This window comes from Pelodiscus sinensis, chromosome 8, assembly GCF_052426305.1.
Source record: "Pelodiscus sinensis isolate ZL-2025 chromosome 8, ASM5242630v1, whole genome shotgun sequence".
NCBI lineage: Eukaryota > Metazoa > Chordata > Testudines > Trionychidae > Pelodiscus > Pelodiscus sinensis.
In genome coordinates this window covers 2,071,497-2,089,275 of record NC_143059.1, presented here as the reverse complement: position 1 = coordinate 2,089,275, position 17,779 = coordinate 2,071,497, and the positions used below count along the sequence as shown (strand labels likewise).

The window sequence follows — 17,779 nt, the reverse complement described above, 5'->3', positions numbered from 1 at the left end:
AAAGCGGAGCCCCCTTCTAGATTGCAGGAGAGCAGTCTGTCTCTGTGGTGGATGGCTGCACTGTGAGGACCGCACGCTCTCGGATGAGGCACAGGCTCTGTTGCCCTCCAGCTGTGCTTCCTCCCTGGAGTGAGCTGCAAAGTGAAACTTGCTGTGTGACGTGGTTTTTCAGAAATCCACAAGTGGTAGAAACCTTTATCTAGTACTCGCCTGCCCCGCTGACTAATGAGAACCTTTGAGCTGCTGCCTGGCAGAGGTTGCATGGCCAGGGAGAGCTCTGAGCCTGTTGACTAGGTGCAGACGCGAGGCGTGGTCAGTAGCCGTATTTATTGGCTTTCCAAAGGGACTTGTCAAACTGTGTGCGGGGCAGGTGTCTTGCCGGCGTCGCTGGTGAACTCTGGAGGCCTCCATGCGAGAAAGAGTTACTGCTTCCTCTGCGGAGGGGGCAGCTGCTGTCTGGCTGCCCTGAGTGTCCGTTAGGAGCTTTCCAAACGCTCCGGCAAGATGCTCCTTTGGGCCAGGTGGTCACCTTGGGCCCCGCGCGGCTCAGCGTGCTGCCTTGTGCCCCACCTGGGTCCTGGCTGACCATCTCAAGCCAGGCAGCAGAGGACAGCGCCCAGGGTAGGGGTCAAGGGAGTGAGGGTAGGTCGTTTATTCCCCAGCCAGTCCAGTTCTCTGCAGGAAGCACGGCTGGAGGAAAGCTTTGCTCTAGATGGCACGCTCAGTCGGAAAGCTCATGAATAGGAGCGTTTCCAGGAAAGCCCAGATGTGACCAACTCCAAGGCCCGGCCCACACTTAAAACGTAGCTTGGTATCGGTGAGGGGCTCAGGTGTGTGAGAGAAATCCACATCCCTGAGGGCCGCCAGAAAGTCGACCTAGCCCCCCATGCAATTCGGATGATGGGAAAACGTGCTGTGGCCGCTGAGTATTCCAGCAGTGAGCTAGGGGCGTTGCGTTTAGATGAATCTGCTAATCGATGGGGCTCCTGCCACATTGCGAAGGCGAAGCGCCGGCGGGGGCTGTTCGAGGGCCCGGCGCTCCCTCCCGGCGGGGGCTGTTCGAGGGCCCGGCGCTCCCTCCCGGCGGGGGCTGTTCGAGGGCCTGGCGCTCCCTCCCGGCGGGGGCTGTTCGAGGGCCCTGAGCTCCCTCCCGGCGGGGGCTGTTCGAGGGCCCTGCGCTCCCTCCCGGCGAGGGCTGTTCGAGGGCCTGGCGCTCCCTCCCGGCGGGGGCTGTTCGAGGGCCCTGCGCTCCCTCCCGGCGGGGGCTGTTCGAGGGCCTGGCGCTCCCTCCCGGCGGGGGCTGTTCGAGGGCCCGGCGCTCCCTCCCGGCGGGGGCTGTTCGAGGGCCCGGCGCTCCCTCCCGGCGGGGGCTGTTCGAGGGCCCGGCGCTCCCTCCCGGCGGGGGCTGTTCGAGGGCCCGGCGCTCCCTCCCGGCGGGGGCTGTTCGAGGGCCCGGCGCTCCCTCCCGGCGGGGGCTGTTCGAGGGCCCTGAGCTCCCTCCCGGCGGGGGCTGTTCGAGGGCCCGGCGCTCCCTCCCGGCGGGGGCTGTTCGAGGGCCCGGCGCTCCCTCCCGGCGGGGGCTGCTCGAGGGCCCGGCGCTCCCTCCCGGCGGGGGCTGCTCGAGGGCCCGGCGCTCCCTCCCGGCGGGGGCTGCTCGAGGGCCCGGCGCTCCCTCCCGGCGGGGGCTGCTCGAGGGCCCGGCGCTCCCTCCCGGCGGGGGCTGCTCGAGGGCCCGGCGCTCCCTCCCGGCGGGGGCTGTTCGAGGGCCCGGCGCTCCCTCCCGGCGGGGGCTGTTCGTGGGCCCGGCGCTCCCTCCCGGCGGGGGCTGTTCGAGGGCCCGGCGCTCCCTCCCGGCGGGGGCTGCTCGAGGGCCCGGCGCTCCCTCCCGGCGGGGGCTGTTCGTGGGCCCGGCGCTCCCTCCCGGCGGGGGCTGCTCGAGGGCCCGGCGCTCCCTCCCGGCGGGGGCTGCTCGAGGGCCCGGCGCTCCCTCCCGGCGGGGGCTGCTCGAGGGCCCGGCGCTCCCTCCCGGCGGGGGCTGTTCGAGGGCCCTGCGCTCCCTCCCGGCGGGGGCTGTTCGAGGGCCCTGCGCTCCCTCCCGGCGGGGGCTGTTCGAGGGCCCTGAGCTCCCTCCCGGCGGGGGCTGTTCGAGGGCCCGGCGCTCCCTCCCGGCGGGGGCTGTTCGAGGGCCCGGCGCTCCCTCCTGGCGGGGGCTGCTCGAGGGCCCGGCGCTCCCTCCCGGCGGGGGCTGCTCGAGGGCCCGGCGCTCCCTCCCGGCGGCGCTTCGCTTTGGAAATGTAGCAGGAGCCCGGCTCTTCCACATTTCAGAGATGGAAGCACCGCCAGTTCCCCGCTGTGCCCCTTCTCCCCACAGAGATGGTGCTGGGGGGAACCAGCTTCAAGCTGGCTCTCCCAGCACTGGGTCCTGCTCCCCCCTTGCTGCCCCTCTCTGATGGAGGCAGCGAGTGGGGGAAGTGACCAGTGGAGTCACTGATGGACTATGCAGTAAGCCTTTGCTTACATCCCTGCAGTGAACTGGCCCATCGCTCCCCCCTCTGAACCCTGCCACAGGCTGCGCCTCCTTCCCTGTCATCCCACCCTCCCCGTCTCTCCTGCTTCTTGCTCCCCTTTCGCCTCTGCCCTGCCTGCCAGCTTGTCAGCTTCTCGTGGACCTGTGCGTGGTGCAAGCTCTCTGCGCACATCGCTGCGGCCTCAGGAGTGACCACATCAGAGTCCCTCTTGCCGAGCCCGGCCCCCCTTCTGGGCACCCTGGGGGAAGGAGAGAGGGTGTCTTGTGGCAGGATGTCTCGCAAAGCATGGGGCAGGGTGAGAAGGGGGCTCTGCGCTGCCCTAGAGGGAAGGATACGGGTGAGGCAGGGTGGGAAGGGCGGAGTGGTGGGCAGCACAGGACGTTGCTGCTGAGTTGTGTTTGCCTTTAGAAAGTTGAACGATAGATTGCAGTCCTGGCCCGCACGGCTCTCCATGTGCTGCTGATCGCTGGGATCCACTCAGCGCACCCTGGCGAAGCCCTGGGCTTCTGGCTGGCTCCCCGCTCCGACCCCCAGGAGTGTGAGTCCCTTCCCTTGCGTGTGCTCCAGAGAACACAGGAAGCGCCAGAGAGGATCAGACTGGGATGGCTACCCTGGGGTCGGGAGGAGCTCTGCTAACACCCTTCACAGCCCTGAGACACTTCACGGACACACCCTCCCTGGACGCTTTTGCCAGGGCCTCTCTTGTATCACATTTCCAGGGATTCAATTCACCTGTTTGGAAGGCAGGCTGGTCATCAGGCGGAGAAGGGGTGTAACCTGATCTGGATTGGTCACACCTTCCCTGATCTTATCACGTGGGTCTGACTTTCTCACCAGCACCAGCACTTGTTTAGCTCGTTATGCCAAGGAAGCCTGTTGAACTGAGTTAGGTGCGGCCACGCTCAAGGGTGGAGCCTTGAACATTGATTTACAGATCCCGGTAAATCGTCCTGTGTCCTGGACGAACCCTGAGCGCTCCCACTCGATCTTGCAGCTTCTCCCCAGTCTCTCTGCCAGCCTCCCAGCTCACCCCGCATTCCTCCCTCTGCCCTGGTCCCTTCAGCGTGTGTCATTTCTTAGCTCCTCCTCGGGCCGTTCTTGCTCTGTCCCACGAGCCTGCCCACTGCACTTCCCTGTCTGGGGAGCCGGGGCCAGCCAGGCTTTTCACTGCCTCATTCTCCTCCTGCGCGTGTGAGAGCTGGGACTGCTGCTGAGCAGTGTTCACAAGCAGCCTGAGCTGACAGGGGAGCACCCTTCACAGCCGGACTCCCTGATTCAGTGTCTGTGTGGAGCAGCCCTTCTTCAGCCTGGCGGGAGGTGAGTGTGGCGCCTTCTGTCTCTGTGCTGGCACCTGCTTTGAGTGGGGCTCCAGCTTTTCAGTCTGCTCCGAGGTGGGGGACTGGGTGCCGCCGGGGAGGAGGCGGCAAACTGGGTGAGAAGGGAATTAGTCGCATGCAGGACGAGCGGGGGGTTTTGTATCAGGGCAAAGCCTCTTTGCTTGTTTTAAACGTTGTATTCCAGGCAGTCCGTGTGTGCAGAGCACTGGGCAGGCTCCCTAGTCGGGGACTCCGACTCGGGCCAGGCAGAGTAAGAGCTAGAAGGATGAGGGCTAATGTGCTCAGACAAACGTACTGCTGCAAGTCAGATCAGTAACCCGGCATGGCACGATCCCTTTTCAGGGGCTGGGGCTGCTTCTGTATTTGAACAGGTCCGAGCACAGCAGGGCTCCAACCCTGATGGAAACCCCCAGCAGCTACCAGAAACGTAAAGTGGCATTGTGTTCCTCTGAACCCAGTGCTGAAAGGAGGGTCTGTTTGCTCTGCAGTGATGCTGGGGACGGGTGATGCTAAAGAAGCCCTGTGTTGTCAGTCCTGTCTGGTAGCCTGATTCAAAGCCCATGGAAGTCCAGTAGAGATCTTTGTTACGGTCAGGGCCTTTGCTACACGGGCACTGCCAGGCCGACGTTCGAGATCTCTAGGAGCACGGGGTGCAGCTCTGGTCTCCCGTGTCTAGGAGAGATGAAGGTGGACTGGCCCGGGCTGCGAGAGGGATCCGAGAGGAGACTCAAAGAACGTGGCTTGTGTGGCCAAAGCAGACGAAGGCCAAGGAGAAATGTGTCTGCGTCTCTGATTCCATCTGGGATAAATACCAGGCAAGGGGAAGGGCGATGTCGGTGAGGTGTCTGTGGACACAAGAACAAACTGGCTCAGAATGCTAGGCAGGTTCCTCACCATGGGAGGCGCAGCCACGGGGAATGGCGTCAAGTGGGAGCTTGGTCAGTTTGTGGAGGGATGGTGTGATGGGACTGCCTGCTGACCGGCAGCAGAACTCTCCAGGGGCTGTTGGTGAGGAGGGGAGGGGGCGGTTCTGGGGCCTGCAATGGGCCGGAGGTCAGACCAGATGATCCCCATGGCCCCTTCTACCGTCAGGTCTGAGCGGAGCCGTTCCGAAGCCCTGTGTGGAAGTGCAGGTGGTCCAGTCCCGTCTCGCGATGCCCTTGGGTGCTCCGTGCATGGTGATTTGGGCTCGTCTCCGCTGGGGAGGCCGGAGGAAGAGCCGGTTCTTCTGTGTGCATGCGTGTTCTCAGCCGGAAGGGGCTGAGATTGTTCTCCGTGAGTGGATCCCAGCAGCGTGTGCCACTGAAATGTGGAAGGAAGCAGGGAAACGGACCGGAACAGCGTTCGACTAAACATATGCAGCGAGCCTGGCTGATGTGGCTAGGATTGACTGCAGTGCCCATGTGCCAGACGTAGGGTGGGAGAGAAAGTCGCACCAGGTTATCCTCTTCCACTAATTCTGCAGAGGCAGGAGAAGGGCAAGGCCCACACTGCAATAACTGGGAACAGCGTTCCCTCTCTCCCCCACCCCCATAGGTGTGTGGAATGAATTTTGTTGTGCGCACAGAGGCACGTGCAGCTGTGCACCACCAGTAGAAAACCATGTTGCCAGCTGTGGGCGCTGTGCTCATCAGCTGGGCAGCATTTGAATCTCTCCCAGGAGCACTGCTGGAAACGCCTGAGGGCAAAGAGCATTTGCCCGGGGGTGTTCGGATGGTGATCGAGGGACGTCGCTGCCCCTTTCATGCATGTTACTGTCAGTTGTGCGTGAGGAGCTACGAGGACCAGGTGGGACTGTGGAGCAGAGATTCAGGCGCCAGCAGCGCTGTCCCGTCCATTGGACAGTTCGACCAGCCTGCCCTGGGCCCCGTGCTGTGGGGGCACCCCAGGCAGCAGCCCCAGCTGTCCTGCAGAGAGGATGGTCCCCCATACTAACGTTAGCCCACAGGACCCAGAGCAGCCTGGGTGACTGCCTGGGGGAGGCAGCAGGCTTTGGGTCCCCCTGCACTCATGGTGGCAGCAGGAGCTGCAGAAAGCAGAGAGCTCCAGCAGCCTGTTCTGCTCCACTGCCGTCTCCCAGGCGGGTCACTCCTCTTCACCAGGGCAGTGGCAGTGAGTGCGGGGGGCCAGGCCCCTGGTAGCCCCTGGGTCGCTCTCGGTGGAGGGGGCTTCAGGGAAGAGGCGGACGGGGGTAGGGTTTGGGGGAAGGGATGGAATGGGGGGTGAAGGCAGGGCCTGGGACAGAGTTGGGGGGCTGCCCAGGCCCCCTAGAGACAGCTCTGGGTGCCAGGAATGGATTTCTGGGGGGTGGGGGTGGCGCTTAGATTGTAAGTGCTTTCGGGCAGGTCTGTGTGCAGCACCTAGCAGGGGGGCGAGAACAGGAATCGTAATCGAGGCGTTGTGGGGTGTTGCCTGTGCTGAGACGAGACATGCAGTCACCGGGAAGACTGTGTCCCTTCTGCTGTCTCGGCGGCTCCTCCTTCCTGCTGGAGCAGGCTCAGCTCTTCACGTCACTGGCATTTGCAATACCCGGAGCTTTGCTCCTTCAGCCCACGCTGCTCCTACGCACATGGGGGCAGAACTGGGAGCCTTGTGCATGCACCAGCCCCAGAGATGAGTGACCTTGTGCCCACTGATTCCATCTTCCTGCAGCCGCTACCCCAGTGCCCTATCTCAGTGGCACAGAGCCCACAGAGGAAACTGGGCCAGCGCCCTGCGTCCTGTCACACTTCACTCACGAGTGCTCACCAGCCTGCCAGTGACGTGGGGCGGGGACAGGGCTGCCCAGGAGGGACAGGTGCTGGTTACCTGTACCTTGATCTGAGGTCGGGAGAGAGGGGCTTCCTCTGGAATCTGGACCCCTTGATCCCGTGCTTTCCCAAGTACTGCTCTGCTCTTTGCCCTGTTGGGAGTCTCTGCATTCCTTGTCCCCCTGCTCCGTACAGGACGGCAAAACCCAGACCTGCAGCGCTGAGCCAACCTTTCTCATGAACCTTCGGTGTCGCTGGAAAGCTGCCAGAATTGTTAGGACTACGTGGCTACTCTGACAGGCACCTGCAGGGCCTGGCTCGGTTGCGCTTGGGCGGCCTTTGTGTGGCTCGCCATGCCGTGAAAGCACGGGGCATAAGAACATGAGAGCAGCCAGGCTGGGTCAGATCAAAGGTCCATCCGGTGCAGGGTCTGGGCCGCCAGCCGTGGCCAGGTGGTGCTTGGGACACTTTCCCTTGTTTCTAGGGAGAATTTAGAAGAGAAACGGGGTTCCCCAAGTGGGGATGTAATGGGGGCAGTCGAGTAACCCATAAGTATCGGTTAATGCCTTAGACTACACCATCCCGTCCCCCCGCCGGCCAGCAGCCTGGCTCAGGCCTGGCTTGCGAGAGGTCCAGGGCCTACCCTCGCTGCAGCTCTGCATTTAAAATGTTAAGAGGTAGGGCGGGCAGGCAGCCCGGCTCAGTTCCAGCTCACGCCAGGTCCAGGAGCTCAGACCCGCCCCCGGACAGGGGCTGCTGCCACCTCTGTATCCGAGACAGCAGCTCAGGGTGACAGGCAGCCGGTCCACGGGGGGAGCTGGTTTTAAACGGGCTCTCCATGCTGCCGCCTCTGATACAGGGACTGTCGGCTAGTCGAGTAACGGATACGAGTTCATGAGGTTACTCGACTATTCGGTTAACCGAGATTTCACGTCCCTCGCTCTGTTAGTGCTTGACCCAAGAAAACCAGCCAATGCTGGAGCCCCTTTGGCTCAAACAACCTTGAGGCTGGGGGAGAAGATGGGGAATTTCTTCTCCTGCCTCAGCCTGCCCCATCCTGGTGTCTCTGAGGGAACCAGAGCGCTCCCACAGGAACCCTGAGCTGTGTGTGCGCAGTGCACAAGCCGTCTGCTGGAAGGGCGAAGAGGAAACGCTTGCTCCTGGGTCGGCGGCCGGATCGTAACCCTCTGACTGAGACGTGGAGGTGGCACGTGGCTGAGGGCAAGCGAGGGAGCCTCAAGGGAAAACCGGGAAGTGGAGATCATGCGTCACAGATGGGAGACCCGGCGGATGCTTCTGAACGTCACTTTGCATTTGTCGGAGAGACGGTGAGAGCAGTGACCTGACCTCACGCCCTGCGGCTGCTTTTCCAAGTGGGTGCACATGCCAGCGCTGCCTGTCACCAGACAGAAGGGGGGTCAGTTTTCCCCACCTGCAGTTCCTGGGACTGGCTGCAGCCACCCCCTTTGGTGTCCTGCTTTCTCCTGCCTCTCCTCTGAAAATCTAGCTAAACAGTGAAGGATTTGGGGCGGGGCCCTTTGTGTGCCTGAGAGATTCGGTGCCCAACTTTGGCAGATTGTTGTAACCTTGTTTGACTTGCTGTTTGCACCTGGCTGCTCAGAGCCTGGGCAGGGCCAGCCATGCATTAGGACTGCACGTGTCCCAGGGGGAGCCAGGAACACTTCTCAAAGACTCTGAAGAAAATGAACGGGTCTGGCTACCCCCCAAACTCAGCCGTGTGCAGACGAGGCCTGGAGCCCCGGAAGAAAGAACATTGCCTTGTTGTTTGGCGCCTGTCTGGTCTGTCACCCTGCTCCGTTCCCCTGGCTTGGCAAAAGTGGTAGCAGTGACTTGTCTCTTGGGGATGCGGGGAGGCTGCTGTTCGGGCACGCTGCCATGGAGAATGGTGTTGGCCTGGCATGATGGGGCCTGTACTCTCGCTTTACGTTTTGTTTCACTTCTGCTTTTCCCCAAGTTCCCTCTGCTGATCCTTCGGAAGCAGTGTCGGGTGACTGACAGACCCTTCCGGCTGACGCTCAGTAGTCGGGCTTGGGTGATGTTCCCACCAACCAGCCCGTGTTTCCTCTCACTCCCGTGTAGCATGTCCGCGTGCCATCAGGTGGCTGATCCTCCGTCCCTAGCTGCCAGGGCCTTGAGAGAGAGGTTTCTATGTGTCTGCCGGCTCCCCGGGTTGCCTTTGCAGCTGACTGGTGAGCTGCGTGCTGGCGTTCCAGGGAGGAGAGGCTGTTTGCTTTTCTCTTGCAAGCCTTTAAAAGTCCATGTAAACAAGCGGCCAGCACAGCCCAGTTAATGCCAGGGACATCTGAGAGAGGATTAGCAGGACTCCGTGGGGCAGGACACAGATCTGTTCCTCTAGCTCTATTAAGAGATTTACTTGGGAGGCTGGGCTGTGGGGCCCTTTTGTTTAATTTACTAGGATTGGATTAGCTACAAACAAGGCCACTAACCCCAAACATATTTACCTTGCAGCTGCTTCTGTGCTGATTAAATAAAGGCTCTGGAGTTGCAGGCTGGGCCTGCGTGCAGGGTTAGCGGCTGTGATGGACTCAGAGTGCTCATTACCCTTTAACGAAACATCTCCACAACCACGCTGACGCACAGCAGTGAGCCAAGGCCTGCCAGGCGTATTGCTGTGGGCCGGTTATCTCACGATCTGCCTTAGAAATGTGGACCCGTCTGTCTGTCTGTCTGTCTGTCCAGAACTGCTACCCCGTAAGAGCTAGGGCCACCAAATTCAGCAGGCAGCTTCCTCTTCTCCTCACTTAAAGCAAGGTCAGGGTTTGACAGCGGGATGTGCCTGGAATTCAATTGTTTCTCATCAATGGAAAGGGAGAGGTCTAGCAGGGGGAGTTATACTGTAGAATGGGCAGCAAGGGGCCAGAGATGGGGCGTGTGACACCTGTAACCCCGTTGGGGGTGGAGAAAGGGACAGCTGTCTACTGTCTGTGTGTCTGTCCCTCGGTGGGGGGACATGCTCCCCTCCCTTGGCTGTGCCCACTGCAGCTGCCATGGAGAGGCGCTTTTCACCTGGCCCCAAGCTGCTGCAGTGAGAGAGGGCTGGGTAGTCCCCTCCCCAGGGCACCCTGAACCCCTTTGAATGGGGTCGCTCGGGCTGACTTGGACTTGCTGGGGCCCGGAGCTGAACCCTACTGCCCAGGGCCGAAGCCACAGCCCGAGAGCAGCACAGCTCAGTTTGCAGGCCCCCCGTCTGGCTCCCTTCACCCCCATCCCAGACAGGGCCCCCCCTCCTCGGGTCATGAAGGGCGTTGTGGTCCCATGACGTTTGGACCCCGGCTCTGTGCTCATTGGTAGCAAGTGCACCCAAGAATCGGGGCGTCTCTGAGAATCGCTCTTGAATGGCCAGAGCCAGGAACGGCTGCAGCGCGCTTGCTGGCTCCTGAGGGGAGGGAATTGCTTTGCGAACAGTCGCTAGGCGGGAAGTCGTTCTGGGTGCGAGAGAGCTCGTCTCAGCAGCTATGAAGAAGGTGAGGGGAGCTGTGCGGCTGGCCCCTGCCTTGCTCACCTGTGGCTGCAGACAGCTTCCGTGCATGCTGGCTGCCTGGGCTCAGCAGCCGCGCGCTCGCGCTCCATGCAGACCTGCTGTACGCGCCTCTGTGCGCAGTCCCAGCACCCACGTGTTCCCAGACTGACTGGGGAGGAGAGCGCCACTACTGGCATGGCTGTTCAGCCCTCCGCCGGCTGCGTGAGTAACTGCACGTTTGCTCTTCCTCGCTTCCCCTTTGCTTGGGTGTGTTTCCTGGGCTTGCATCAGACCAAGCTTCCTGGGCACTTAGGAGAGGCCCCGCTTCACTTGGAAATTTGCCTTGGGAAGGTCCGCAGCGGGGTGGGGCTCCGTGGGCAGCGGGGCGGGGCTCCGGGGCGGGACTCAGTGGGCAGCGGGCCGGGGCTCCGTGGGCAGCGGGCCGGGGCTCCGTGGGCAGCGGGGCTCTGTGGGCAGCGGGCCGGGGCTCCGTGGGCAGCGGGGCGGGGCTCCGGGGCGGGACTCCGTGGGCAGCGGGCCGGGGCTCCGTGGGCAGCGGGGCTCTGTGGGCAGCGGGGCGGGCTCTGTGGGCAGCGGGGCGGGGCTCCGGGGCGGGACTCCGTGGGCAGCGGGGCGGGGCTCCGTGGGCAGCGGGGCGGGGCTCCGGGGCGGGGCTCCGTGGGCAGCGGGCCGGGGCTCCGTGGGCAGCGGGCCGGGGCTCCGTGGGCAGCGGGCCGGGGCTCCGGGGCGGGACTCCGTGGGCAGCGGGGCGGGGCTCCGTGGGCAGCGGGGCGGGGCTCCGGGGCGGGGCTCCGTGGGCAGCGGGCCGGGGCTCCGTGGGCAGCGGGCCGGGGCTCCGTGGGCAGCGGGCCGGGGCTCCGGGGCGGGACTCCGTGGGCAGCGGGCCGGGGCTCCGTGGGCAGCGGGGCGGGGCTCCGTGGGCAGCGGGGCTCTGTGGGCAGCGGGGCGGGCTCCGTGGGCAGCGGGGCGGGGCTCCGGGGCGGGACTCCGTGGGCAGCGGGGCGGGACTCCGTGGGCAGCGGGGCGGGGCTCTGTGGGCAGCGGGGCGGGGCTCTGTGGGCAGCGGGGCGGGGCTCCGTGGGCAGCGGGGCGGGGCTCTGTGGGCAGCGGGTCTGGGCTCCGGGGCGGGGCTCTGTGGGCAGCGGGGCTCTGTGGGCAGCGGGGCGGGCTCCGTGGGCAGCGGGGCGGGGCTCCGGGGCGGGACTCCGTGGGCAGCGGGGCGGGGCTCCGTGGGCAGCGGGGCGGGGCTCCGGGGCGGGACTCCGTGGGCAGCGGGCCGGGGCTCCGTGGGCAGCGGGGCGGGGCTCCGTGGGCAGCGGGGCGGGGCTCTGTGGGCAGCGGGGCGGGGCTCCGTGGGCAGCGGGGCGGGGCTCCGTGGGCAGCGGGCCGGGGCTCCGTGGGCAGCGGGGCTCTGTGGGCAGCGGGGCGGGCTCCGTGGGCAGCGGGGCGGGGCTCCGGGGCGGGACTCCGTGGGCAGCGGGCCGGGGCTCCGTGGGCAGCGGGGCTCTGTGGGCAGCGGGCCGGGGCTCCGTGGGCAGCGGGGCGGGGCTCCGGGGCGGGACTCCGTGGGCAGCGGGCCGGGGCTCCGTGGGCAGCGGGGCTCTGTGGGCAGCGGGCCGGGGCTCCGTGGGCAGCGGGGCGGGGCTCCGGGGCGGGGCTCCGTGGGCAGCGGGGCGGGGCTCCGGGGCGGGACTCCGTGGGCAGCGGGCCGGGGCTCCGTGGGCAGCGGGCCGGGGCTCCGTGGGCAGCGGGGCTCTGTGGGCAGCGGGGCGGGCTCCGTGGGCAGCGGGGCGGGGCTCCGGGGCGGGACTCCGTGGGCAGCGGGCCGGGGCTCCGTGGGCAGCGGGCCGGGGCTCCGTGGGCAGCGGGGCTCTGTGGGCAGCGGGGCGGGGCTCCGGGGCGGGACTCCGTGGGCAGCGGGGCGGGGCTCCGTGGGCAGCGGGGCGGGGCTCCGGGGCGGGGCTCCGTGGGCAGCGGGCCGGGGCTCCGTGGGCAGCGGGCCGGGGCTCCGGGGCGGGACTCCGTGGGCAGCGGGGCGGGGCTCCGTGGGCAGCGGGGCGGGGCTCCGGGGCGGGGCTCCGTGGGCAGCGGGCCGGGGCTCCGTGGGCAGCGGGCCGGGGCTCCGTGGGCAGCGGGCCGGGGCTCCGGGGCGGGACTCCGTGGGCAGCGGGCCGGGGCTCCGTGGGCAGCGGGCCGGGGCTCCGTGGGCAGCGGGGCTCTGTGGGCAGCGGGGCGGGCTCCGTGGGCAGCGGGGCGGGGCTCCGGGGCGGGACTCCGTGGGCAGCGGGGCGGGGCTCCGTGGGCAGCGGGGCGGGGCTCCGTGGGCAGCGGGGCGGGGCTCTGTGGGCAGCGGGGCGGGGCTCCGTGGGCAGCGGGGCGGGGCTCTGTGGGCAGCGGGTCTGGGCTCCGGGGCGGGGCTCTGTGGGCAGCGGGGCTCTGTGGGCAGCGGGGCGGGCTCCGTGGGCAGCGGGGCGGGGCTCCGGGGCGGGACTCCGTGGGCAGCGGGGCGGGGCTCCGTGGGCAGCGGGGCGGGGCTCCGGGGCGGGACTCCGTGGGCAGCGGGGCGGGGCTCTGTGGGCAGCGGGGCGGGGCTCCGTGGGCAGCGGGGCGGGGCTCCGGGGCGGGACTCCGTGGGCAGCGGGGCGGGGCTCCGTGGGCAGCGGGGCGGGGCTCCGTGGGCAGCGGGGCGGGGCTCTGTGGGCAGCGGGGCGGGGCTCCGTGGGCAGCGGGGCGGGGCTCTGTGGGCTCCGGGGCGGGGCTCTGTGGGCAGCAGGGCGGGGCTCCGTGGGGTTTCACATGGATTGTCACTTATGCTCTGGTATAGGAGAGCGTGGCTCTTGCGTCTGTGCGTGACCTAGCAGGGCCATGCTGCGGGAGAGCGAGTGGAGCAGTGGCGGTGCGGAGCCTGCTCTGGGTGCTTTGGTTTGCTACATCCCATGGCCATTACGGCGCGCTCCCTTCCTCCTCCCCCCTGCTGTGTCTTAGCTTGCTCCTGGCTTACCTTTCGGTTCTGAGCTGTGCCGGATGAGAGGGGTCCGATTGATCGCCCGGAGCGGAGTTCAGAGACCCTGGTGCCTCTGCACTGGACAGGGATCTAGTATCACAGCACAGGCCTCTTGTGCCTCATGAGTCGGTCTCCTTAATCCGGGGGAAGGCCTTGGGCGAATGTTATTTCCAGGCCTGGCTGCACAGTTTGACCGCCTGCTTCTCCCCTTTCGAGAGTGAGTGATCTTGGCAAACTCGTACCCAGGTTGGAACAGACCCTGTGTCTCAGGAGTCTGAGTGCCCAGAAGGGACTGGTCATTTCTCTGTTTGACGCGTGCCCCTGGAATCTGAGTGGGCTTGGCAGTTTGGGGAGGGTGCTGGACGCCACACACACACCATTGTGGATGCGATTGTTGCTGTTTTGGGGGTTGGGTTTTAACTAAACGGGCCGAGTGCCAGGCGTGCCAGCTGGCTAGAGAGATCAGGGCGGGCAGTGAGCTACACAGGCCCCTTGTTCATTGGTTGTTGCGCTCACCCGTCGAAGGGAGGTGCTGTTATCCAAGCACTCCGGTGCAGGGGGTCGCCTCTGGGCACTGCAGGTGCAGCAGGGTGGAGAAGCACAGTCGGCTCTGCGGTGCAGAAGCCTCGGCGGGGCCGGAGGGCGCCGTGCTGCACGAGACGCGGTTCAGCACTGACCAGGGACAGGAGAAGGACTGAGCAGAGCCGGGGCGTGATCTAGGGCGTCTCTCCAGGCTTCCTGTCCCGCTCTGCCCTCCCTCGCGCCCCTGCGCCCGGTACTGCGCGAGCGGCCAGGCTCCCCAGAGGAGTCCGTGCAGCTGGGATGAAGGCAATGCAGCATCTTCCTGCCGGCCGGCTGGGCTGGGCTTCTGCGTCCCGCTGTCAGTGACGAGGGCTGTCCAGGCTCACGGCAGGAGATAGGGAATCAGGCTCTTGGGTTTCCTAGTCCTAACCCTTCCACTGTGACCGTGAGCAAGTTGCACTTGTAGTGCCTCAGTTTCCCCAGGTGCAGCGTGTCTGCTCTGTTGCGATAAGCTTGGGGACACATGCCAAGAATCGACCGAGGGCCTCTTGCAGCGAACGCACGCCGAGAGCGAAAGGCCTCGGCACTGGCACGGAGCGTTCGGCCCACCCCGCAGGTAGCAGGTGTCCCTACTCGCCCCGGGTTTGGCTCTTTGTTTCGCGTGGTCCCAAGAGCTGAGACGAGCCTGCTGGGAACCGCAGAACTTGGCTTTTGGCTCCAGCTGAGAATTGATCTTGTCCCTACAGCCGAGTTTTTCTGTTACAAGAGTCAGCGTCTCTGTACCCTAAAGCCGCCTTCACAGCCAGACCAGCTGGGCTCCTCGAGTTCCCGGTCTCTCAGAAGAGGCTGGAAAGGGAGGTGCTGAATCCACGTCAGCAGCCCCTGGTTTCACTTCCCAGCCTGCTGTGCATGCCAGGGAGCATGTGTGTGCTGTGTGCGTCTGCGCGGCTGGGTTTGTCGGGGAGACTCGGAGAGCGCTCGGCTGGGACCCGGGAGGGACTCGGTGTGGGACGTCTGGTGCTTTCTTGTAACAGGGCCTGGGGCTTGTTCAGCATCTTCCTGCGCTGGGAAAGGGGATGTGCACAAGCATGCCGCATGTGTGTGCTCTTCAGCACATGGAAACGTACCCTGGGAGTTCCTGCGGGGGGACGTCTTTCTGGCAAGGAGGAAGCAGCAGAGCGTTTCTCTTGAAATCAGGCAGATCTTTTAAGGTCCCTGGTGTGTGTAAGCATTGGTGCCGGTCTGTCCTGGGGGATCTGGACCGGTCCGCAGGCCACCGTGTGATGAAACAAGCTGCTGAGATGCGGCCTTACCTGTAACCGGCCCAGATCCACCTGGGTGCAGGCCTGATGCACTGGAACGGGAACGGGAAAGCAGGTGTTCCCACCATGCCGCCAGCCAGTCCCTTGGCACTGATCGACCTCCCCTCGTCCTGGGGAAGGCCCCGGATCAGGAGCTGAGGCAGCTGGTGCCACGGGAAGGTTGGATCCAGGAGCCTGGGAGGTAGCGCCGCAGTCTCCAAGGCAGCTGGTCAGGCGCCCGTCTCTGGCGGAGTGGAGCAGCGAGCTCCTGTGCTGGGAAAAGGCATCGCTGCAGCCCCGGCCGTGGCCTTTCATCGCTCGCGGGGCCTACGGGACTGACACGGCAACCTCCCTCGGGGCTCAAGCGCGCAGCTCGCGAAGCCTCCCCAGGTGGAGGAGCAAGCGGGCGGGCTGCGGTGGGGTGGGGACTGCACTTGCCCCGGGGGGCCGCCAGGAAGCCGGCACTGAGTTTCCCTTTTCTTCGGGGGGCGCAAGGGAGGCCTGGGGATTCGTCTCTGTGCCCAGGGCCCGAGATGACACCAGCAGTGGGGAAATGCTGCAGATGTGAGAATCCGTCGGTGGGAGCAGCACCACCTGTGCCCCGCCCATCCCGAGGGATCCCAGCTCACTCCGTGGGGCTGCGCTGTGCCCGCCCCCGCCCTCGCTCAAAGCCCCTCTCTCTCTCGTTGCAGGTGGGGTGAGAAGGTGCCACCATGTGACCAGATGGGCCCCCCAGCTCCGCACCCGGCGCACGGCGTGGCTGACTGATCCGGGCGTCTGTCCTGGGAGCGCGGAGGAGGCGGGGGCAGCGCACCGAGGAGCGATGGGAATTGAGGACCATGGTTACTTGAGATAAATGGCTGCTCGCTTCCGCTTCCCCTTGCTCTGCAGCCCCCGTGTTTTCTGCGCGAGCTGCCGTGGGGGGCGACTCGAGCGCGAAGCCTGAGGAGGGGGTGGGCCACCCGCCTCACCATGATTCAGCTGTGGAAAGTCGTGCGGCATGTGCGACAGCTGGAGCTCCACAGACTGGTCCTGCTGCTCATCGCTTTCAGCCTGGTCTCCATGTGCTTCCTGGCCTACTACGTCACCAACAGCCCCAAAATCAAGGAGCCCCCGCCCCTGCCCTTCAGCGACTGCGGCAGCCAGCACAGGGGCCCCGCCCCGCCCCCGGCCAGCTGGCGGCTCCCCAAGTCCATCGACACCTCGCGCACCGAGCCGGTGGTGCTCGTCTTTGTGGAGAGCATTTACTCCCAGCTGGGGCAGGAAATCGTGGCCATCCTGGAGTCCAGCCGCTTTAAGTACAGGACGGAGATCGCCCCGGGCAAGGGGGATGTGCCCACCCTGACAGACAAGGACCGGGGCCGCTATGCTCTGATCGTCTACGAGAACGTCCTGAAATACGTGAACCTGGACGCCTGGAACCGGGAGCTGCTGGACAAGTACTGCGTGGAGTACGGCGTGGGCATCGTGGGCTTCTTCCGAGCCAACGAGAACAGCCTGCTGAGTGCTCAGCTCAAGGGGTTCCCCCTCTTCCTGCACTCGAACCTCGGGCTCCGGGACTGTCACATCAACCCTGGCGCCCCCCTGCTCTACGTCACCCGGGCCAATGAGGTGGAGCAGGGCCCGCTGCCCGGGGACGATTGGACCGTCTTCCAGTCCAACCACAGCACCTACGAGCCGGTGCTCTTGGCCAGCACCAAGTCTTCCGAGTCCATTGCACACCTGGCCGCCCACAGGGCGCTGCACGCCACGGTGGTGCAGGACCTGGGTCTGCACGATGGGATCCAGCGCGTGCTCTTCGGCAACAACCTCAACTTCTGGCTGCACAAGCTGGTCTTCGTGGACGCCATCGCCTACCTGACGGGCAAGCGCCTGTGCCTCGCGCTGGACCGCTACGTGCTCGTGGACATCGACGACATCTTCGTGGGCAAAGAGGGCACCCGCATGAAGGTGTCTGATGTGGAGGTAAAGCCCGGAGCTAGGGCCGTCCCCCAGGAGCCACAGGCTGCCAGGGCCAGGTGCAGCGTTGCATTCTGGGACTCTGGCCCTCCTGGGCTGCACTTGGCTCCTGAGGAAATTCTGCACCAGACACAGTGTAAAAGTTCTGGGCAACATGGAGCCCTCCTCGAAACGCTGCAAGTAGATAAACGTGGCCCCAGCCTGCAGGGGGGAGCGCAGGCCGCTGGCTGCACGAAGGTGGGGGCTCACCCTGCAGCTTCTCCCCTCCCGCGACACGGGAGTAGCGGTGAGGCTGCAGCCGGCCCTGACGCAGTGGAAGGGCTGGGCCTGCCCGCTCCTGCCAGGTGTGGGCCAGGCAGGCTCCAAGCAGGGCTCTCCCTGTGGGGCAGCCTGGGTGTAGGCAGCTCGGTGGGGTGGCGCAGGGCGAGCTGGGTGCACAGAGGCTCCAGGCGGGAGGGGGCTGTTCCCAGTCCCAGGGCAGTGGGCCTCTCCTGGGGTCTCCAGGACGCAGTGCCAGGGGCTGAGTGGGGAGGCTCTGGGCGCGGGTGAAGTGGGGCTTGCTGGGGATCTGGGTGCCGCTGGTTGGGGGTCATTGCGGTGGAGGTCGGGGAGAGGGGTTTCTCTGGGTGGAGGTGAGTGCAGCGAGCTCAGTGGGGAGTGCTCTAGGTGCACAAGTGGGGGCCAGTCCCACCCTTGCCTCGCAGGGGAAGAGGGAGCTACGTCCCCTGTCACCAGCCCTGCCAGCACTAGCTGATCCCAGTGCAGGCTAGGGTGTCCAGGAGGAGTGTGTAACTGCGCTGGTGGGGGGAGTGTGTAACTGCGCTGGTGGGGGGAGTGTGTAACTGGAGTGTGTAA

At 65.6% G+C, this 17,779-nt stretch overlaps 1 protein-coding gene across 2 annotated transcripts in view; it reads left to right on the top strand.

Moving 5' to 3' along the window:
• NDST2 (N-deacetylase and N-sulfotransferase 2) overlaps positions 1–17,779 on the top strand; it is a 124,009-nt gene that overhangs the window by 90,789 nt on the left and 15,441 nt on the right. For both annotated transcript variants that reach the window (XR_016350133.1, XM_089780004.1), the window contains exon 4: positions 15,658–16,930. Coding sequence is in view for 1 of the 2 variants with exons in the window: in XM_089780004.1 (XP_089636130.1) it covers positions 15,938–16,930 (993 nt within the window). In the remaining variant the exon portion in view is untranslated. The remainder of the gene's footprint in view (positions 1–15,657; positions 16,931–17,779) is intronic.